This window comes from Mus caroli, chromosome 12 (genome assembly GCF_900094665.2).
Source record: "Mus caroli chromosome 12, CAROLI_EIJ_v1.1, whole genome shotgun sequence".
Classification (NCBI taxonomy): Eukaryota; Metazoa; Chordata; class Mammalia; order Rodentia; family Muridae; genus Mus; species Mus caroli.
The window spans coordinates 106,499,189-106,522,758 of record NC_034581.1 but is presented as its reverse complement, the minus strand read 5'-3'; the positions used below and the strand labels follow the sequence as shown (position 1 = coordinate 106,522,758).

General features: G+C 46.7%; 1 protein-coding gene across 1 annotated transcript in view; it reads right to left on the bottom strand.

Moving 5' to 3' along the window:
• Tdrd9 (tudor domain containing 9) overlaps positions 1-23,570 on the bottom strand; it is a 92,878-nt gene that overhangs the window by 3,133 nt on the left and 66,175 nt on the right. The window contains exons 28-34 of the mRNA XM_021179500.1: positions 22,823-23,083; positions 21,332-21,487; positions 20,927-20,997; positions 19,552-19,661; positions 18,764-18,860; positions 14,274-14,412; positions 8,840-8,958 (exon numbers count right to left, since the gene is read on the bottom strand). Of these exons, the coding sequence (XP_021035159.1) occupies positions 8,840-8,958; positions 14,274-14,412; positions 18,764-18,860; positions 19,552-19,661; positions 20,927-20,997; positions 21,332-21,487; positions 22,823-23,083 (953 nt within the window). The remainder of the gene's footprint in view (positions 1-8,839; positions 8,959-14,273; positions 14,413-18,763; positions 18,861-19,551; positions 19,662-20,926; positions 20,998-21,331; positions 21,488-22,822; positions 23,084-23,570) is intronic.

The window sequence follows — 23,570 nt, the reverse complement described above, 5'->3', positions numbered from 1 at the left end:
TGACACAGCTGGAGTTATCACAGAGAAAGGAGCTTCAGTTGAGGAAATGCCTCCATGAGATCCAACTGTAAGGCATTTTCTCAATTAGTGATCAAGGGGGAAAGGCCCCTTGTGGGTGGTGCCATCTCTGAGCTGGTAGTCTTGGATTCTATAAGAGAACAGGCTGAGCAAGCCAGAGGAGGCAAGCCAGTAAAGAACATCCCTCCATGGCCTCTGCATCAGCTCCTGCTTTCTGACCTGCTTGAGTTCCAGTCCTGACTTCTTTGGTGATGAACAGCAGCATGGAAGTGTAAGCCGAATAAACCCTTTCCTCCCCAACTTGCTTCTTGGTCATGATGTTTGTGCAGGAATAGAAACCCTGACTAAGACACCAAGACTGGATTCTGATACCACAGCGTGTGCGTGTGTGTGTGTGTGTGCATGTGTGTGTGCGTGTGCGTGTGTGTGTGTGTGTGTGCATGAACACTTGCGCGTGAACACATGCACAACAGAGAAGTGAAAGACCATCCAACAGTCCCACTTTACCATAAAAACAGCAAATTTGCCCTAATTCACTGTGACACACTATCCAACCCCAGTTGAGGCTTTCTGTGCAGACCAACCGACCACTGATGTTGATGTGGACACGGGAAGCAAAGGATCCGAACAATAACCACAGCCAGAGAGTATACAACAGGAAGACAGTGCTGCCCAGCTTCAGGTTTACTAGGTAGCCACAGCAAGCCAGACAGTGAGACTCATGCCCCCAGAATGATAAAAAGTTACAGAGTCAACTAATCCCAGCATGTGGGAGGCTGAGGCAGAAATTAAGTGTTCAACACCACACCAGCATATACAGTGAGACTCTGACTCAAACAAACACCCAACAGAGGCCAGAGGTAACACTTACAGATAGAGGCTTCTGACTAGAATTTATAAAGTGTTTCTGCAATCCAAAGGTGTGAAGACAATGTAACAGACATCAGTATAACAGACAATGTAACAGAGGACAGTATAATAGACAATGTGACAGACGACAGTATAACAGACAATTTAACAGATGACAGTCTCCATCACTATCCATTAAGACCTGGACATTAAAGCCACAGCACCAAATAACATCAGGTTGAACAGCTCTGGCCTGCCTGGTGCTCTGGGGATGAGCAGAAACTGAAGACTCACAGTGGGAATACAAAGATACTTTCTTTAAATACAGTTTAGCCTTTAAAAAAATTTAACATTATTGTGTGGGCAAACACACTTGTGATGGTTTGTATATCCTTGGACCAGGGAGTAGCACCATCTGAAGGTGTGGCCTTGTTGGAATAGGTGTGACCTGGTTGGAATGGGTGTGTCACTGTGGGTGTGGGTATAAGATCCTCACCCTAGTTGCCTGGAAGTCAGTCTTCCACTAGCAGCCTTTGGATGAAGACATAGAACTCTCAGCTCCTCCTGTGCCATGCCTGCCTGGATACTGCCATGCTCCCACCTTGATGATAATGGACTGAACCTCTGAACCTGTAAATTGTGTGGGCAAACACACTTGTGATGGTTTGTATATCCTTGGACCAGGGAGTAGCACCATCTGAAGGTGTGGCCTTGTTGGAATAGGTGTGACCTGGTTGGAATGGGTGTGTCACTGTGGGTGTGGGTATAAGATCCTCACCCTAGTTGCCTGGAAGTCAGTCTTCCACTAGCAGCCTTTGGATGAAGACATAGAACTCTCAGCTCCTCCTGTGCCATGCCTGCCTGGATACTGCCATGCTCCCACCTTGATGATAATGGACTGAACCTCTGAACCTGTAAGCCAGCCCCAATTAAATGTTGATTTTTATAAGTCTTGCCTTGTCATGGTGTCTGTTCACAGCAGTAAAACCCTAACTAAGACAACACTCCAAATCATATAGCATCCACGTGGAGGCCAGAGAAGAACTTTCTTGAATTGTTCAGAGTCTAATTGCAAGCACTTGGTGAGCCATCTTCAGGGCCCCAGTTTGGCCTTTCCTTTAAAGATTTTAATGCAAAGCCAGGTGTGGTGGTCCATGCCTGTAGCCCCAGCACTTGGGAGACTGAGGCAGAAGGATTGCTATAACTTCAAGGCCACCCTCATTTACATAATGAATGCTAGATTAGCCAGATATATTTTTACATTGGTTTTTTAAAAAAATAATACAGTGCTTAAGAGCTCTGGTTGGGGGCTGGGCGGTGGTGGTGCGCACCTTTAATCCCAGCACTCGGGAGGCAGAGGCAGGTGGATTTCTGAGTTTGAGGCCAGCCTGGTCTACAAAGTGAGTTCCAGGACAGCCAGAGCTCTACAGAGAAACCCTGTCTCGAAAACAAAAACAAAAACAAAACAAAAAACCCACAAACAAACAAACAAGCTCTGGCTGGCTTTCCAGAGGACCTGGGTTCTGTTTTCAGCACCTCACGGCAGTCCACAAATGCCTGCAATTTTTGTTCAAGGGGTTCCAGTGCCCTCTCTTGTACCTTTATAGGTACTGCATGCATGTGGCACACACAAATACACACAGACAAAACACCTATGCTTATTTAAAAAAATTAAAAAGATGTTTTTAATTACACTAACCTACCACTAAGACCTACCAAATCCATCCCTGGCTGCCCACTGAGCAGGTGAAGCCCAGGTCATCACAGGAAGAGAGCACAGGGCTGTCCTTAGTAACCACCCCACCAGCCACACTCTGGGGAGCAAAGCACCCAGCATCCCCCACAGACGGAGGCCAGCGAAGGAACAAAGACCCAGGAGACTCTCGGAGAAGGCAGCTGCAGGTGCCTGCCTGTGGTGGAGCAAGAACTGCAGCTCAAAGGCAGGAGGAACTTGGGGTTGTACAACATTTACTGAGGTGGGGGTTACACACCACAGAATCATTAGCTTCACAGAGCTGTGCCAGTATCACCGCATTCCATTTAACGTATCCCTGGAGAGGCAGCCCCTGTGGCGTCTGAGCACTCAGACACCTGCGGCCTGCTGGGGAACTAAGAACTGGAACAAAGAGTCCCTCCTCAAAGTTAGGAAGAGAGAAAGCCAGCTGCAGGGAGGCGTCAGTCTGCGCGGCCAATGGGTCCCTTGAGTGGCTAATGTAACTTGACCTACAAATGCCTCTGTGAGGCGCACACTGGAAGGACCCATCTTCCTGGAAGTAATGGAGTATGTACTTCTATGTATTGCCAGTGCCAGTACAGCCAAGGCACAGAGCTCAGACTGAGAGCACTGAAGGCCCTTCAGTGTGTAAGTATGCCAGATCCTGGACCATATTTTTTTCTCTGTATATAGCCTGGCTGTCATATAACTCATTCTATAGACCAGGCTGGCATCAAACTCACAGAGATCCTCCTGTCTCTGCCTCCCGAGTGCTGGGGTTGAAGGTGTGTGCCACTTCTGCCAGGCCCTATACCATTCTTAGATAGGCAAGTTGGGAAGACTGTGGCCAGTACTGCCTTCCCCAGCAGGGTTAATGAGGGAACACTGGGCATCAACACAAATACAGGGTTTTAGTGTGTGTGTGCGCACGCGTGTTGACTAATTTATGTCAACTTGATACACATTAGAGCTAGCTGAAAGAAGGGAACATCAATTAAGAAAATTTCTCCATCAGATCTGGCTGAAGGGCATTTTTTTAAATTAATGGTTGATGAGAGGAGGGCTCAGGCCGCTGTGGGTAGTGTCATCCTGTGCTCTATAAGAAAGCCGGCTGAGAAATAGGCCTCTCCAGCTAGGGAGGCAGGTAGGCAAACTGCAATTCTTAACAGCTATGCCTCAAACATAAGGGCACCCACATTTGTAAAACAAATACTTCATTAGCTTAAATCACACACTGACCCTCACACATGACAGTGGGAGACTTCAATATGCTAACTCTTGCCAATCAATTGGGCATCCAGATAAAACTCAACAGAGAAATGTTGAAGTTAAGAGAAAGTATAGGCCAAGTGAACCTAACAGATATTTACTAACATTTTTACCCAAACATAAAAAAAAATATGCATTGTTCTCTGAACCTCATGGAACTTTCTCGGAAACCAACAACATACTCAGACAAAGGGTAACAGATAAAAAGTCTCAACAGCACAAGAAAACGGAGGCAACCTCCTGCATCCTATCAGACCACCACAGATTGAAACAAGATTTCAACAACAAAAACAACAGAAAGCCCTAAACTTATGGTAGGCAAACTGCAATTCTTAAGGTTATGCCTCAAACATAAGGGCACTCACAACTCTCTCTACACACACACACAAAATGGGTCAAGACAGAAATTAAGAAAGAAATTAAAGACTGTCTAGAATTGAATGAAAATGAATACACAACATATCCAAGCTTGTGAGCACGGTAAAGACGGTTCCAAGAGGCAAGGTCATAGCACTAAGTGCCTACATTAAAAAAAAAATCAAAGGGAAAGCCGGGCATGATATGCACATCCTTTAATCCCAGCACTCAGGAGGCAGAGACGGGCGGATCTCTGTGAGTTTGAGGCCAGCCTGGTCTACAGAGTCAGTTGTAGGTCAGCCAGGGCTACAGAGAAACCCTGTCTCAAAAAAACAATACAAACCAAAACAACTGAAGCAATCTTAACTAGTATAACCTGAAAGCTCTAGAACAACAACAAAATCACAACCAAAAGAAACAGAAATGATCAAACTCAGGACTGAGCTCAGCAAACTAGAAACAAGAACAAAAAACAATACACCACTCTCCACCACAGACCTACCCTCTACCCCATGGCAGTGGGCACAGGCAGGCCACGGCACACAATGCAGCACAGTGGGAAAGACAGAGACAGAGTGGCTTGGTGGGATGCAGGTCTCTTCTCTCTCCCGAGCTGCACTGCTTGGAATAAATTAGACTTTTATGTGTCCTAGGCATAGAACAGCTTGGCCACCAACTCAGGCATCAGGCTAGGATGAACAAAGGACTGCCATCTACTCTGCCCTGACTGATAGAAGAACACAACAGCAAGGTGTCTCTTTGTCCCTTGCCAGGGGATGGAGACATTAATCTTCATGTTTCTTTTTCAGAGAGCCAACTCTATGTTCCATTGATTGTTTGTATTGTTTTTTGTTCTTGTTTCTAGTTTGCTGATCTCAGTCCTGAGTTTGATCATTTCTGGGTGGTAGATCTGGGCCTGGGTGGTAGCTGAGCTGGTCAGGACACCAGTTCTCCCTTCTCCACACCAACAGGGCAAAGCTCTCCAGCACTGCTCCAGCTGCAGGCTGGCCATATGGCTGATGGGACCCTGGTTGACATCTTCCATGTGCACTTCGTAGGGTGGCTTAAAAAGTGGACCTCACAAAACTGAAGCTCTTCTGCCCAGCAGAAGACACCAGCATTTGGACATGAAGCAGCCTATGAAATGCAAAAGATTTTTACCAACTACACATCTGATAAGAAGCTAATATCCAAGATATACAAAGAACTCAAGAAACTAGATAACAAAAAAACAACCCAATTTTAAAAACATGGTACAGATCTAAACAGAATTCTCAATACAGGAAACTCAAATGGCTGAGAAACACTTAAAGAAATGTCCAACATCCTTAGCCATCAGGGGAATGCAAATCCAAAGTACTTTGAGATTCCATCTTACAGCAGTCAGAACGTCTCCTGCTGACGAGAATGTGGAGTAACGGGACACCCATCTATTGCTGGTGGGAGTGCAAACCCATACGGCCACTATGGAACTCACAGTGCTGTTTCCTCAGGAAGATGGGGATTGATCTGCCTCAGGATTTAGCTACTGTAAGTACAATGGCTCAACCATCTTGGTTGCTACTCTATTCTTAATAGCCAGAAATTATAAACAACCTAGATACCCCTCAACAGAAGAACGGATAATGAAAACATGGTATGTTTATACAACAGAGCATTACTTTGCTATGGAAAAAAAAATGACATCATGAAATTTACATGCAAATGGATGGAACTCGAAAAAAAAATCATCCAGAGTGAGGTGTCTCGGACCTAGAAAGACAAATATGATATGTATTCGGCTTTATGTGAATATTAGCTTTTAAGTAAATGATAACTAAGCAACAATCCCTAGCACCACAAAGGGTAGGTACAGAACAAGGGACCAGATGAAACAGAACTTGTTAGGAAAGGGAAACAGAATAGAGAGATGTTGTGGGAGAGTGGGCTGGAATGGGAGGATTCAAGTAGGGAGGAGGGGGAAGTATTGTGGGAAGGGAATACAGAGACAGACAGATAAAATTAAGGGGTATTAGCGAGATAGTATGGAAACAATACAGTAGAAATTTCTTTAAAATGTATACATACATATACATATATACACACATACATGCCATAAATATATAAAAGACATATAAACATACATATATACACACATACATACCATAAATATATAAAAGACATATAAGCATACGGCCATCTCTTGTCACCTAACAAAGTTTCTAGTTCCAGGACTGGGTTACATCCAGTTGGGTTGTGAGTCAAAGGGGCTCTTCCGTGGGAATCCCCAAACAACCCTGGTTGTTAACCTCCACAAAGTGACAGCAAGGCCCCACTGATGGACACAACACCCGTATTTAAATATGGAGTTGCTGAGCTGGTGCCTGCAGAAGCTTTCAGCCCTATCTATGTTCCCGTGTCTTTGGTACAGGAAGGTTCTCTGTAAGTAACATAAACACAGAGCCAACCACACACTCTTCTATCTACAATCTGCACTGCATACAAGATAAGCCAGGGCAAAGGCGGCACAGTCCTGGGGGAGTAACCAACCAGTATCTGATCTGAGTAAGGCCCACTCCACGAGATGGCACCCATACACAACACTGCTCGGTGACTTGAGACTAGGTAGCCAAGGACCTAGGAGGAAAAAACAAATAATACTGTTCCAAAAGAAAAAGAAAAACTGCATTGAAAAAATGACCGACCCATAATCACAGTCTGCTAAGACCAGTGCCTTGCTCAGCCATCATGAGAGAAACCTCCACCTGGAGCAGATGGGAACAGACCCACAGTGAGAGACCCGAACACTCTGCCCTAAGTGGGTTGTCTCCATCAATTCTTTTGGAGCTCAGGGAACCTTCAGAGAGGAAGAGGAAAGACTGTAAGATCCAGGAGGGAGGCAGGGCACCAAGAAAGCAAGCCCTTCCCTCTAAATCAACAGAGTAAACCTCATGCATTCACAGAGCCTGAGGCAGCAGGCACAGGGCCTGCATGGGTCTGACTAGAGCCTCTAAGTGTGTATCATAGCTTCCAGTTTAGTGTTTTTACAGGAGTCCTGAGTGTGCAAACCAGTGTGCCTCTGACTCTTTCCTGTGCCTCTGCTGCTTTGTCCTGCCCAACTCTGAAGTAACAACGTTTGTTTCATTATATTTATTTTGTTATTTTTTAGAATGGATGAATGAATCCTAGCCATAGGGTAAAGATGAGCAACTGAGCTGTCACTCACACCTGTGGGGGCGGGAAAGCATCCCTGGGAGCGTCAACCTCTCCACACAGGCCTCACATCCAGGAGCAGCTCAACAATGGAGAGTGGACTCCTGAGATTCATGTCTTTATCGGTTACTGTTTGGTGGGTTTCATTGTTGTTTTTCTTTTGTGGAGTGCGTTTATTTTGTTTTCTTGATTGCGGTGAGTTTTGTTGCTGTACTGGGTTGTTGCTGTTTTGAGAAAGAACTTGGTTGGGTGGGTAGGGAGGGCAGGATCTGGAAGGACAGGAGGGAAAATATGATCAACTATATTTAAATTTAAAAATGGTTTTAAATAAAAATACTAGAAAAAGGAATTATTTTAATTGTGCAGTTGCCTATAAGCTGACTGTATTCTTTTTGATTTTTTGTTTTTCTTTTTAAGTTGCCTGTATTCTTGAAAATAACCTCCATTAAACTTACTAGTTCTCTTACTTAAAAAAAAATCATTTAATTGTTTAAAACAAATTGGACTGGAGAGATGGCTCAGTGGTTAAGAGCACTGATTGCTCTTCCAGAGGTCTCAAGTTCAGTTCCCAGCAACCACATAGTGGCTCTCAACCATCTGTAATGGGATCAATGCCCTCATTGACAGCAACAATGTACTCATATACATAAAATAAAAAAAAACTTTAAAAAAACCCAATAAAAATCTACCCATCAAGTCAACATCAACATCACTGTCTCTGCTGAGGCGGCGTGGCAGTGCCACAGGAGGCCACGGATCCCATGGGCATATATCCAAGTGATTTACATATGGAAAACCTCAATTCATGCCAAAGAGAAAAAGAGAGGGGCGGAGGGAGGATGTGAATGAATACAAAGCAAGGTGGTGTATGGCACATCCCTATAATCCCAGCAAGCACTTGGGAAGCAGAGGCAGCCCACGGAGGGCACCAAAGGATACCCCTTGCCCTCTGAACTCATGTTCGGAATGGAGATTCAAGGGAGGGGTTGCCAGGGACCACCTAGTCTCCAAGTAACAGAGGTTGCCAAGGACCACCTAGTCTCCAAGTGACAGAGTCCACTTCTCTCCACCACCCCAGTCCTAGTCTGTAATTAGGAGTAGGGACATAACACTACTACTATTTGGTCCCTGTCCCCACACCCTGCTGTATGGAATGATCTCTTTACCTTGTTTTCAAGTTGCTCACATGCATGATGGATGATTATTCTGCCTTGCCCAAACCCCAAATGACACAGACATGACACCTTCATCCCAATGCCTTCAAGAGGTGCCTCCGTCCTGGAACTGCACTTTAAGTAACTTACCCATCACATCTCCTAAATGATTCAGAATATCCAGACATCAAAATAACTATACACACACACACACACACACACACACACACACACAGAGGCTGTATATTGCCTAATGTATACCTTAGCAGCATGCCACCATACTTACCCTAGAAGTTTCTGGCGTGCATTCTCCTGCAACTGAGTGATTCTTTCAGGCCCAAGATACTTGGATCCATTTGGCCCATCACACACTAGCTTGTTGATAGCAGCCCTGAGAATATTAATCTGTAAATGAATAGTGACACGCCACGTGACTACATAAAACTGCATTTCATCCCACAGCAAACAGGCCACAGCACTTATACAGTGTTCTGTGACTGGCATCAGTCAAGAGTCTAGAGAACTGGTAGAACAACAGAAACAACAGTGAAGAGTGAGCAGGTCCCATAAGCCCATATCCAATCTCTCCGACACTTGTTACAGCAAAGAAGCCAGTGCTGGGACATTGCTACAAGTCTGGAAGCTAGACTGGACTCATTTCCTATTAGCACCCCATTTCTCCTCTAGGACTCAGGTCCAAGAACCACACTGAACATACCAGGCCTTCTCTGGTATGGGATTGCTTCCCAGCCTTTTCTTGCTTTACAAGACTTTGGCAACTTAGATGTGTTCTGGTTGGAGATTTTGTAGCTCCCCAGTTTGAGTCTGTCATTGTCCAGAAGGGAGACACTGTCCTCTCTCATACTCCATAGTTAGGCCTACCCACACCAGAGGATATGGTGATGGTGCTTGGCTGGGGACTCTCCAGGCCTCCTGACTTCCCTACTCCTAGTTCATCAAGCCTCACGTGTCCTCAGAGACCCATAGAACCCACATGAACTTGAAGTAATTTTGTAAGGAATAGTTGCTTTTTCCCCCAAGTAATTCAATCATTTTTCTTCCTAGACACATGGATATTTTAAACTCTGGGTTATAATCCAATGTATTTGCTTTCATATTTGTAAATCCAGTATATTACTGTTCAGCTCTGCCCACTGGCAGAGAGATCTCCCTTCCCCTAGCTCATATGTGCTTGGATGCATCCTACCCCTGTGTACTTCATAAGTGTCCTTCCTTCCTGGTGCTACAAGATGCTCTGGGCACCTACATTTCCTGCTCTGTTCCTAGAGCAAGTAGTTTCTTCAAGGAGATCTGGGTCCCAACTTGGGTAATTCCATTAGAAAACATGCTGAATGTCACCCATGCTCACTGACCCACAGGGGCTACTTCTCAGCAGCTCCCCCAGAGCTGGGCATTGCATGTGGACAGGAGGCCGTTAGCACAGACCTGTGACTGCCTGTACTTACCTGGCCCTACAGGTACTAACCCTTGAGTTCACACTGGTGTCTCAGGGTCTAACCAGTGCCACAGGGGCCATGCTAGCCTTACTTGCTTGTAACTCCCCTCCTTAGTAAGAACTATGGTTCCCAACTCAGGAATCTGGGAAACGGCCTCAGACCTGCTGACTTGTGCCTCCCTCCCTAGCCTCAAAGCTACCGACCGCAGGACCTTGCTCCTGTGGAGCTTCCTCTGCCCCCCACCTTCCAGGCTCCCTTTCTTTTCACTCCTTTGACATGAGCGTGTGTGACATTTGCAATAGTTATGCTTACTGTCCTTTTTCACACATGTACCCCCATCCTGGAAGACCCAACTCCCTGTATGGTGTGTATGCCATACATTACTATCTGGAGACACTCGGAGGTGGGGCAAATGCATCCTCTGTGTCCTCTGCCTTCATCTCTTTTACTGTCAGGCTCCTAGGTGTCCCATGCAGTTATTTGCTCCCTACCTCATGGCAGCCACTCATCTGCTTCCTATACAGAATGTCTTCTCACAGGCACGCGCACGCACACACACACGCACGCACACACACACACACACACACACACCCTGTGCTGGCCAGGCTTATGTTAGCCTGACACACAAACTACAGCTATCTGACAGAAGGGAACCTCAACTGAGGAAAGACTGCCATGAGCTCCAGTCATAAGGCATTTTCTTAACTAGTGATTGATGGGGAGGGCTCAACCCATTGTGGGTAGTGTGATTCCTGGGTTGGTGGTCCTAAGTCCTCTAAGAAAGCAGGCTGAGCAAGCCATAAGAAGCAATCCAGTAAGCAGCACCCTCCATGGCCTCTGCATCAGCTCCTGCCTCCAGGGTCCTGCTTGAGTTCCTGTCCTGACCTCCTTTGATGATGAACAGCGATGTGGAAGTATAAGCCAAATAAACCCTTTTCCCAACTTGCTTTGGGTCATGATGTTTCGTCACAGCAATAGTAATCCTAACTAAGACAAGTCGGTACCAGGAGTGGGGTATTTTTCTGACAGACCTGACTGTGTTTTGGGAAGGACTGTGGAACTTTGGGTCAAAGTTATCTGGGATTCATTTATGATCATCTGGGCTCCCCCAAGGAGCTTGAGTCATTTCTCCAGCTTTGCCCTCTGAAGCCACAGTTTGTCTTTTAGGCTCCAGCTGGCTCCACTCCCTGCTGCTGTTGTTTGTGGTGGTCATCCATGGTACTGAGATCTGCACCACACTGGGGTCTTCTTCTATGGCAACTTCTTTGCCTGACCCCTTCTGTCCTGGGCCTTCAACTGTCACCGAGGCTGCACCTTCACTAATGGCCTCTCCTGGCCACTGAGTGTTGAGAGCTCAGTGGGATGTTCTGTGGGAACTTGGAAGATAAGAATGTTGAGAACAGTACATAGGATGAAGGCCTGGCTTGTGTGCAAAGGATAGAGCCTTGGCTTGTGAAGTTTCAAAATGGAATTCAGCTGGGCAGTGGTGGCGAACACCTTTAATCCCAGCACTTGGGAGGCAGAGGCAGGTAGATTTCTGAGTTCGAGGCCAGCCTGATCTACAAAGAGAGTTCCAGGACAGCCAGGGCTACACAGAGAAACCCTGTCTTGAGAAAACCAAAAAACCAAACCAAAACAAAATGGAATTCAAAGACTATCAGAGCCATTTGCTATTCTGAATTGAGATTATTAATTCATTCTGGTCAGGGGGGCTGAAAAGTCAGCCACAATCATAAGAGGCAACAGTGAAGGAAAACATATTACTGGAACAGCTGATGCAGGGCAGCTGGTGCAGGACAGCTGGTGCAGGACAGCTGATGCTGGGCAGCTGATGCTGGGCAGCTTTTGCAGGACAGCTGGTGCAGGACAGCTGATGCAGAGAAGCTGGAGCTAAGAAATTAGTAGTGACTGAGAAGAGCCCAGCACCACCGAGGTGGAATCTTCTGGAAGTGTTTTCTGAAAGTCAGCATACAGAAGCTGCGTTCCAGTTATGACCAAAGTTGTACCTTGTGCTACAGCTGAACTCAGTGTAAAAGTCCCAATGTGGAGCTGGTTTTGAGAACATGGAGAGATCATGGAGAACAGCTGAGGCTTGGCACTGCTGAGGTCAGGAGAGGCCACTGGGGAAGGCACAGCCCAGTTGTAGAAGACCCCAGCATTTTGCAGATGTCAGTAGAATGGGTGATCCCAAGAGCAGCAGTGGAATGGAGCCAGCTGGAGCCCAGAAGACAAGCTGCGTGTGCTGTAGAGAGCAGAGCTGGAGAAGCGACCCAAGCTCCTTGGAGAAGTCCAGAAGATTGCGAGTGAACCCCAGATAACTGGACATTGAATTTTTACACTGCTGGAGTTTGGTTTTGCTTGGTTCGAATTATGACTGTGCCCTGCTTCTTCCTTCTTGAAGAAGGTATTGACTTTGATTTTTACAGAAGCCCACACCCAAAAGACTTTGACCTTTTAAAAAGAGATTTTGGATTTTTAGAAAGATTAGATAGAAACTGGCATTTTAATGTGTTTTGAATTTGTAAAGACCGTGGAAATTTTAAAATTATTTACATTTCTAATGTGAGTTCTTAGGGATGAATAAGGAAAGAAAGGTGTGGCTTACTAGTGATGGATTTGTGTGTCAAGTTGACAAGAGGTCAGTTCTGGCTAGTCTTATGTCAACTTGACACACAAACTAGTCATCTGAAAGGAGGGAGCCTCAAGTGAGAAAAATGTCTCCATAAGACCCAAAACCTCTAAGGCATTTTCCTAATTAGTAATTGATCGGGGAGGGCCCAGCCCACCGTGAGTGGTTCCATCCCTGGACTGGGGGCCTGGGCTCTATAAAGAAGCAGGTTGAGTGTAGTGGTTTGAATGAAAATGGCTCCTGTAGGCTCATAGAGAGTGGTACTATTAGGAGGTCTGGCCTTGTTGGGGGAACTATGTCACAGGGGTAGGCATTGTGGTTTCAGAAGCTCAAGCCAGGCCCAGTGGCTCACTTTCTTCCTGCTGCCTGCAGATGTAGAACTCTCAGCTACCTCTCCAGCTCCAGTAGACCCAGGTGTAATCTGGTAAGAGAGCAGTCCTCATAGGGCAGCCCCTCTGCAGACCATGTGAAGACCTCAGGCTTCCTGCCCACCTCCTCTGCCTCCCGCAGTCACTGTCAGTGCTGTGGACTGGGATGTGCAAGGCCCTCACCTGCATCTCCTCCCAAGCCAGCTCTGCAGCATCTCATTTGTTCGTTTCCATCCTAATTTTACTTGGCTGCTTGTTTTATTAGTGACTATGAGGCTGGCTAATGTGCTATGGATACGATCAGGTATAAAATAGGCACCTTTGCCTAGTATGCAGCTTTTCTTCATGGTCTTACCAGGATCCTTTGCAGAACCAATTTACCCTTCACAGACAGAACCTCTGGGCTACACCCATAAGCCTTGTGCCAAACCCAGATTTACGTGTAGGACCTATTTGTTTCTAGAATGTTTGTTCTCCGTTTTGCAATTAAGTCTGTGATCAAAGGAATACTTTTAAGAGCAGCAAGGCCTCTCAACAATGGAGCCACCCCTCTGGTCATTTTGACTCTGTCCATGTGATGGCAGAGTGGACATTGACAATAATAAAAGCTGAGGACACTGCCAGCCCGTGTAGCAGAAGTTAGGACACTGTGACTCAACTGCTCCTCCCTCCCAGCCCTCACACAGCTGGTCAACTGTATCATGGGTCTTCTGAGAAAAGGTTCCTAGAACGGCATTTCTCAAGGTATTTTTAGAGAAAGGTCAGGTTTTTTTTTTCCCTTCAGTAAATGCAAAGGACACAAATTGCTAGAATAAGGAAATACAAAACAAAACAAAAAAACCCCAGAATAGTAAACATGTTTAATTAGCACCTTCTCACTTGATTGGCACACTCTAAAAGCTGGCCCTGGCTGCACAGGAGCACTCGGAGGGGCTGGTACAGGAGCAGAGCCACTGGTGGCTGCTCTCGGGCTGGGCCAGGCCAGGCCGAGCCAGGTGGGGCAGGTTCTCTCTTTACCTCCCTGTGTTTCGAGTGAGGCGGAGCTCATAGTGAGGTCCATGCACTGGGAGACAGTGGAGGAGAGGAGAGTGGAGCCCACTGAGAAGCAGCACTGTCGAACAAGCCAGTTAAGGAGTGGTCCTTCTGTGCTGGCAGAGGCCACCACGGGAAGCAGGCAAGCACACCCCCACATACAGCCTGTGGTTGATGTTAAGTCACATGGGTGCAGCAAGTGAGGGAAGAATGCATGATGAGTATGCCACTTACCTCAACGATGTCCTCCACGTTTAAGCGCACATCAAAGGCCAGCTCGATGTCATGCTCTGGCAGGATAGGGGCCTCTGTAGCTGAATTCCATCCCAAACCACAAAGGACCCCAGTGTAACACTTTCCGTCTCGGTCAACTCTGAAAGGCATTTAGAGGAGTTAAGCTAAGCCACCATTTCAAGGTTGGATACCTGACTGGTAGAGTTACCTGGTGTTTTCCTAGCACCAGTACCGTAACTAAATGATGTGACTCCTCGGCTTTTACACAGAAATACAGGTTAAATCTCACTACAAGGAAGATAATTTAAGTATGCATTGTTGGATAGTTGATCACACTGTGAAACTGTCTACTGGAAAAACCTGTTTCTAGTTGTGGTGTGGCTCAGCCCTAGCACACACACACCTTTAATTCAAGAGCTTTCTGTTTGTTGTAAACAGGATTAAATAAAGTCAACCATAGGTCAAGAGGCCGACCAAGCAACCAGGTGACAGGAAGTAAACACAGGAAAGACCACAGAGAGTGGAAGGAAGTCAGGAGGATGGATAGAGACACACACAGGAAGTGGAAAGGAGGGACTTGCAGTTAGAAGGGTTTCTAAGACAGTGTGGAGAAGGCCAGGCTCTTTCCCTCTGGGGCATTGACGGAGGAGGAGGGCCAGCTTGCTGCTTTCCCCGCCTCTCCATGCCAGCAGGCTTCACCCCAGCATCTGCTCCTCAGCCTCCATTTGGTAAAATCGAATGGTTGGGATTGTGTTTTAAAAACATCAATGAATATTAACAATGTTGGGTTTCTTGTATAAATTTTTATTTCATGTGCATGGGTGTTCTACCTATGTCTGTATGTTCACCACATACATGTCTGGGGCCCTCATCTGTAACAGAGGGAGTTACAGATGTTTGTGAGCGGCCATGTTGCTGCTAGGAACCTCCAGAAAAATAGTTAGTGCTCTTAACCACTGAGCATCCATCGCTCGAGTCCTTACTGCTGTGCTATTCATTCTATCTGGAACAGACGAGGAAATGAAAAGTCCCCTTCACCTGCTTAATAAAAGTGAAGGGATCCTGTGTATAAGTAAACGAGGGCTAGAAACCCCAATTCAGACTGATAAACTAGGTTTTGAGTAATCTGCTTTATAAACCAGTCACAAAGGTGTTTCTCAGGCCCAGCAAGATGGCGATGCATAAAGGCCCGTGCTGCCGAGCCAGGAATCCACATGATGGAAGGAGAGAACAAACTTCTACACGTTGTCCACTGACCTCCATGTGTGCACTGTGACACACACACATGTAAAGTACATATAAATGCGGTAAAATGGGCTGGAGAGAGCTCAGCAGGGAAGAGCATTCACTGCTCTTGCAAACGACCTGAGTTCTGTCCTTAACACTCACATGGCTATAATTTTAATTCCAGTTCCAGGGGATCTTACATCTTCTTCTGACCTTGTCTGACTCCAGGTATGCACATGGTATACATACATGAGTGCTGGCAAAAACACGCATGTACATAATAAAAGATCAACTAATATAAGTAAAAACATCTTCTTAAAAGCGATAAAAATTAAAAATGTTTCCTTAAATTCTACATGCTTCTACTTTATTAATGTAACTTATTATGATTTGAATTTATATAAAATCTTTTTAGAAGAGAGGTAGTAAGAAACCAGGAGTGACTATCAAGTTTTTTTTTTAATTTATTTATTTTATGTATAGGAGTGTTCTATCTTTGTATACACCTGCATACCAGAAGAGGCCATCGGATCCCATTACAGATGTTGTGCGCCACCATGTGGTTGCTGGGAATTGAACTCTGGAACTCTGGAAAAGCAGCCAATGCTCTTAATGGTTGAGCCATCTCTCCAGTTTCTATTTATCAGTTTTATGTATAGCACCCGACCTCCCCCTGCCCCAGGCTGTTCATACATTTCAGTTTGTTTGTTTGAGATAGGGTCTTGCCCAATAACCCAGACCAGCCTTGAACCTGCTGTATTCAGTTTAAGGCTAGCTCTGAACTCACAATCCTCCTGCATCAACTTCTCAACTCTTATGCTGTACAGATGTGTGTCATCACACCTGTGTTCTGCTCTATGTGTTAATAACGTAAAACTAATGCAAGCAGTTCACTGTGCTTTGAATCCCAGTCTCCCCTGGAGACCCCCATGAAGTTTTAGTTTGCTGCCTGTAGTCCTATGGGGAGGTGGTGGGGTCTCTGGCTGTTTGAAAACATGTTCTTGAAGAGTACCAGGACCCTGGCCCCTCCCCTGCCTCTGCCTACTTACTGCCTTGGGTGGATTTGCTCTGCCATGTCTCCATCCTAATTTTCTGCCTTACCACAGGCCCCAGGCAGAGTTGCATGCAGTGGACTCAAGACTCTGACACTGAGCTGGGACACCTGTCATCTTCCCATCTGTTTTCCCAGGTGTATCATCAGAGTGACTGCCCTGGCTGGTTTTATGTCAACTTGTCACAGCTGAAGTCACCAGAGAGGAAGGAGTCTCAACTGAGAAAACGCCTCCATGAGATCCAGCTGTAGGATATTTTCTTAAGTAGTGATTGATGGGGACGGGTCCAGCTCATGGTGGGTGGTGCCATCCCTGGGCTGGTGGTCCTGGGTTCTAGAAAAATTCTGGCTGAGCAAGCCAGAGAAGCAAGCCAGTAAGCAGCACCCATGCACGGCCTCTGCACCAGCTCCTGCCTTTAGGACCCTGCCCTGTGTGGGTTCCTGCTCCCACTTCCTCCAGTGATGGACGGTGATGTGGAAGTTCAAGTTTCATCTCAGCAACTAAGATGGTGACCAAAGGTGGGCGGTGTGGTGCCTCACTCCACTGAGTGTTAGGAAGTCCATGATGCTACCACAAAGCCTAACAGTGACCTAACATCACACAGGTGTCTGCACTCAAGTCTCTGAGGGAAAACCCAGGTTGGATAGAGAGCTATGGTCTATTGAGTAGTTCACCTCTTTGCTTCCTAGTTCCTGTGGGAAGAGAGGCTGACAGGGTTCCTCACTGGCAACTGGCCACCAAAAGGCTTCAACTGTCATTTACAGACTGCAGACAACAGGATGCCACTTTTATTTACTATTCCATGTTTCTAACTTCACATCACATGTCTAGTTTTAATTAATATGTTGTGAATAGGTTTGGTCCCCACAGACTCAGGGGTTTGAATGCTTGGCCCATAGGAGGTGGCATTATCAGGAGGCGTGTGTGGCCTTGCTGGAGGAAGTGTGTCACTTTGGAGGTGGGCTTTGAGGTCTCCTATGCCCAAGCTATGCCCAGTGTGGTACACAGTCCCCTTCTGCTGTCTATGGATCAAGATATAAGACTCTTAGCTCCTTCTCCAGCATTATGTCTGCCTGGACGCTGTCATGTTTCCCACCATGGTGATAATGGTTACCATGGCCTTAGTTATGGTGTCTCCACAGCAGTCAAGCCCTAAGACAGCCTGCAATGCTGCCTGCTCCTTTATAAGGGTTTGGGCTGCAAGTGAGCACCCAAGAACAGATGTTCCTCTCCTGACAGCGGGTCCACACCCAACAAGCCTGTGTGTTAGTAACTCTTATTGTCACTGTGACAAAATGCCTGACAGAAGTGACCTGAGGGAGTGAGGGAGGTTATCCAGGTTCAGTTTCAGGGGAGCTCAGGTGAGAGTGGTGGCTGGATGTTCACACTGCAGCAGGCAGGATGCAGAGGAAGCAGGCCAGACCACAAGTTGGTATTGTCTTCACAGGCCTGGCTCCAGTGATCTCATCCCCACCATCTAGGCCTCATGTCCCAATGGCGCCACATCTCCCAGAACAGTGCCATCTGAACCTGCAGTACACACTCCAGACCCCAATCTCCACACACTGCAGACCTACAATCTCCACACACTGCAGACCCACAGTCTCCCAGAGCAGTGCCATCTGAGCCTGCGGTACACACTCCAGAAACCATATGGCATCCCAGCTGAAAATACCTGCACTGGAAAGTGCATTGATTAGCCGGGCGTGGTGGCACACGCCTGTAATCCCAGCACTCGGGAGGCAGAGGCAGGCAGATTTCTGAGTTCGAAGCCAGCCTGGTCTACAGAGTAAGTTCCAGGACACCCAGGGCTACACAGAGAAACCCTGTCTTGAGAAAAAAAAAAAAAAAAGAAAGAAAGAAAAAAGAAAAAGAAAAAGAAAAAAGAAAATGCATTGATTATAGTGGGCCTTCTGAATACCACAGCACATGGTGGTGTGTCGGCCATGACACTCAGGGCCACCATACTACCACTGCAGCCTGGAGCTTGCCAGCATTACTAACCAGAGAAACAGAACAAGTGTTACTTTGGCATCACCACAAAACTAAAACTTAAGAAGCTGAAGTCTCCTAAGTCAGGGCCATGAGCAATACGCAATGCAGAATCGCACTGAAGCACAGAGTGAACCAGAGCAGAAGGGGCCACAGCCCGACTCCTCCATGGGTGCTTTCCACTCTCTCCCCACAGATGAAGTGGAAGCCCACACCTACCTCAGCTCCATTACTGGTGCAAACAGCATGCTGAGGAGCGCTGGGAGGCCTGGGATGTGCGGCATCAGGGAGGTCTCTCTCAGGAGCATGGTGGAGCCTGCCACATGGTAGAGAACCAGCACACAAGGCTTAGGCCACGCCTCCCAACCCGGCCGGCTCATCTGCAGTACACAGCTTCTGCCCAGTCTGACCACCAGGGTCCTGCCCTTGGCTCCTGTGCATTCTACACAGACTCATGACCATGCTTAGGTATTTACTCATGAAGAGATAACCCAGAGCTCCGGCTTTCTTCAGCCTCTTGTTAGATCTTACCAGGATTTCCTAGAGCCAAGAACTTTATAGACAGGCATAAAGAAACAATAATCACTGACTTCCCACATCCTTCTATAAAACAAAAAGTAGTAATACTTTGTTTCTTAAATCTGCATTAGGCACTGCACTCAGGAAAGAGCTTAATGAGAGTCGGAGAGACGGCTCCGCTGTAGAGAGTGCTCACTGCTCTGGCACAGGACCCAGGCTCATTTCTCAGCACTGACACAAGGGCTCAGAATCATAATCATCTAACACTCCAGTTCTAGGAGATCTGATACCTATTCTGACTTCCATGGGCTTCTGTGCACACACATACACACACACAACACACAGAGACACACACAGAGACACACAGAGACACAACATTTTCTTAAAAGGGACAACAGCTGATGGAGTGAATACGCACGCATGACTTTACCACTGATGTCAAGTCAAGGCAAACGAGAGACAACAGGTAACAGAAGCTGTCTCATTACCGGTCTCGTTAACTGAGAGTGAAGCTGCAACCAGCATCCTCTGGTGCAGGTCGGCAGGGCTGTCACTGATGACGACAGAATTGATGCTCTCCTTCTCAATCCACACACATCTGGGAATAAGCATCAGGGCACAAGCTGTCGCCCCTCTGGCCAGGTGATGGAGCATGCCAGCCCAGAGTGAACCTCAGAGGATGGTGGCACAGGCAAACCTAGGATCCACACCGGCCCTGGGCTCCTCTTTGAGTCAGTTCAAGCCCTTCCTGTCCATACCCTTAGGCACTATCTACAGCAGCTCTCAAACCTGCTTTTCTACCCTTGCTCCGTCAAGGCCTGTAGCCTCTGCCTGCCTTCCAGCAGAGTGGTCTCCGTGTGGCCCATCCAGCCTGCCTCACCACCCCACTGCTTCTGAGCAGAGATAGCTGTGGCTCTACAAAGCCACCTGCAAGCTTCTTGTCTGCCACCATTGCCTCTAACTTTGTCTCATTTCTCAAGGTGCCCATGAAGCTGCTGGTGTCTACACCTCTTGTCTGGCTTCGGTTACACTGGGAACAAGTCTCACAGCATATTCCTCAGACATCTGTGTACACGCAGGCCTCCTGAAGACCATTCAGAAGGTCTTACAAGGCCTTGCATCTGCACTGATATCAGGACACCTACTCCTCACCCCCAGAAGAATTCAGAGAAGCCAGTGTCTGCCCAGAGTGGGCCTTACAAAATGCACACAGTTAAAGCTTTTCAAACTAGTCTGGATACTCTTGAAATGAGACTTATGAAACTTGCCTTATCGATCACCAAGTCCCCAGCCCCTTCTTCTCCCACCCAAGTAACCAATTGTACTTAGCTTACTCAAACCTCTCACAAATACAAATTCTCCAATCTTGTCCTATGCAGTGTCACTGGAATCTGTCAATCCTCACCCTTGATCCCCTACACTAGACCATATCAAATATCCTGTGGCCTTTGGGACTTAGAAGGTTCTGGAAAGCCTTCTAAGAGTGTGGCCTTCAAAGTATAGCCAGGACCCCCAGATACTTCCATGCATCCCAGACCTCTGTCAAAACCACTGTCACTAATTTTCTGTCACCATTCAACTATGGTATTAGTGAAAATGACCACTGCATCTGTTTCCCAGATCATAACTGTCCCAGAACACAGGTCCCTCAGAGTCCAGGCACAGAGGGAGTTCACTGCCTGCTGAGCAACAGCTCTAACCAGAGCAGAAGAAACACAAAAGTGTGCACAGTTTTCCACAGGGAGGAGGGACGTCAGAGACATGCCAAAACAGTCTTGCAGCTTATATACAAAGTCAGTTAAGTCTCTTGTGAGGTCTACAGATAAAGAAACAGAAAATATTTCATAGGAGAATGAGTCATACCTGAATTTGGATATTCTGGTCAGACTATGACACTTCAGCTCATAAGGGTTAAAGGGCCCATGGAGAACAGCCTGCATACACAAAATACAGGTTACCAATACACAATATGCCACTCAGTATAAATGGTGGCAGTCCCAAAGTCAGCTGAGGCTTGACAATTATATCAGAGTGTGGTGCCACATACCTATCCTCTCAGCACTCAGAAAACTCAAATGAAAGAAAAAGGGAAACAGGAATTTTGTGCAGAGGAAGCAGGCAGAGGCAGAGTGATCCCCAGTGATGCCCAGAACAACAGACTGGAAATAGAAAGGGAGGAGAGGAGGGTGCAAGAGGACTCAAGAGGAAACCGCAGGGAGAAGGAAAAGCGACTCGGGCAGCAGGGCAAACCGTGCAGAGCGAGCTCACCTTGCAGTTCGGAGCGCCCAGCCGGTTGGAGGCAAAGCTCTCCAACAGGATCCGTAGGAGATGCTTCTCGTCGTCCTTCAGAGGAGAGGAGACAGAGCTGTCCGGCATGGTGTCCACTGACTTAGCAAAGAAACCCTTGAGGACTTCATAGCTTTGCTGGTCAGAACAAGAAATATTTATTGTGTCAAAGGCAATAGCATTAATTGTGTTAAAGCAAAAGCATGAATCTCATATCAAAATATTTCATAGATCCAATTCTATTCCTATTTGAATGCCATGAATATACAGGGACACAATTTTATCAAGTTCATTTAAAATTCAAACAAAAATAATGACTACATTTTCCAACACAATAAGATTTTAGAGAAAGAACTGTTTGTTTGTTTTTTCAGAAAAGAACTAATACACATTAAAAGCAGGTTGACAGAGATCATTTTAGAAAGCCACACTGGTCAAAATGCAGAGAAGTCGTCCTCAGCCCAGCTGGTACCCTGCCCTTAGGCTCAGGGAGCACTGTGGAGATGGGATGGCGAGACCAGAGGACCAGGACTCTGCTTTAAGGTTGTAACTCCTACAAAGGAGAGGGAAGCCACAACCAGGAAACCTCAACAATATGGCTGCCTAAAGGAGATCACACCGTGTGTGGACACACTAACTTGGAAAGAGGGAACTCACAGGAATTAATAACTCCAGAGAGAGGGAAACACCCCATAGCTGCTTCTCCAACACAAAGTGATGAGTGCTGACAACGTACACACATGAGCCACACTGAAGGTTGTACTTAAGCATTCATATACATATGTAACAGCAGAGAAACAGGCCATGAACGTGAGAGGAGTGGGGTCGGGGGAAGTATGCAGGAATTGCAAGGAGGGAAATGGTGTAATTGTATTTTAATTTCTGAATATTTGCAAATAAAAAAGCTTAAAACGAAGTTAAAAGAAATTTTGAAATGCTTAATATATATGACTTGCTTATTGAGTATCTCCATTATAGAAATAATTTTTAGAATCAATTAAAAAAGATATATAATATTTTCAAGTTAATTTTAATTTCTAAAACAAAAACAATTAACTAGGAAGCTGCCAAAATAGCATGCGCCCACCACAATGCAATCCCCAGAGATAAACACAGCACTCAGATCATCGCTCTCCAACCTGTGGGTTGTGACCCTTTTAGAGCTGAATAACCCTTTCACAGGGGTCACCTAAGGCCATCTGCATATCAGCTGTTTACATTATGACCATACAGTGGCAAAATTAGTTATGAAGTAGCAATGAGAATAATTTTATGGCTGGGGTCACCACTGGTTTAGATGCTCAGAATACCAACCAATGAGCACCCCCACACATCACCTACCCTGTGTCTCCACATCACACAAAGGAAGAAAAGTGGTGCACCCGCTGCCCCTCCCAGCCTGGCCCAGCCTCACCAGCCTGGCCCAGCCTCGCCAGCACACACACGTGCTCCACAGACAGACACGCTTCATACTTTTGACTCATAGGACTCCTCTGCGAGCTCGGCATAGCCCTCCCTGATGAGAACGTCTCTGACGTTGACAGCATCCTGGGCCCCCGAGTAGCGGTACACGTCCACATGCAGAACGCTGTGTACAATGGAGAACACCTTCACCAGGAGAGGACAGCCGCTGACCAGGGCAGCGAAGCGCCCGTGGGCGCCCCCACTCCAGTGCTCGCCACAGATGAGAGACTTTGCTGACGGTCGCATTTTGCAAATCTTGAATTCCAAAGCCTGGGGCAGAAGGAAAAGCACTCTGAAACAGGTCATAACTGGAGAAAACACTAATGATTGTGGCTTTCCAGAAAGCTAAACAAACATGGGTTCACTTCTTTTTTTAATTTTTAAATGTATGTATTGGTTTGTTTTGGAGTGTCTCACTATGGCGGCTGGCTTGGAACTCACTATGCAGTCCAGGCTGCCCAGCTCAGGTGATCTGTATTTCCCTCTGCCACTCAGTGCTAGGATGACAGTGTGTGTCAGCGCCCCAGACTGCCTTCCTTTGTCATCCACTGCATTATTTTAAAGTGAACTTGAGTGTGCTCTTTGGGAAGGAGTATGCAAGTCTAGGTCTCAAGCTATACCTAGTGCCAACAGCCTGAGCTAAGAGCATAAGAAGAGGCTGTAGTGGTCTGAGTGAGAACGGAACCCCAGGCTGCAGTGGTCTGAGTGAGAACGGAACCCCAGGCTGCAGTGGTCTGAGTGAGAACGGAACCCCAGG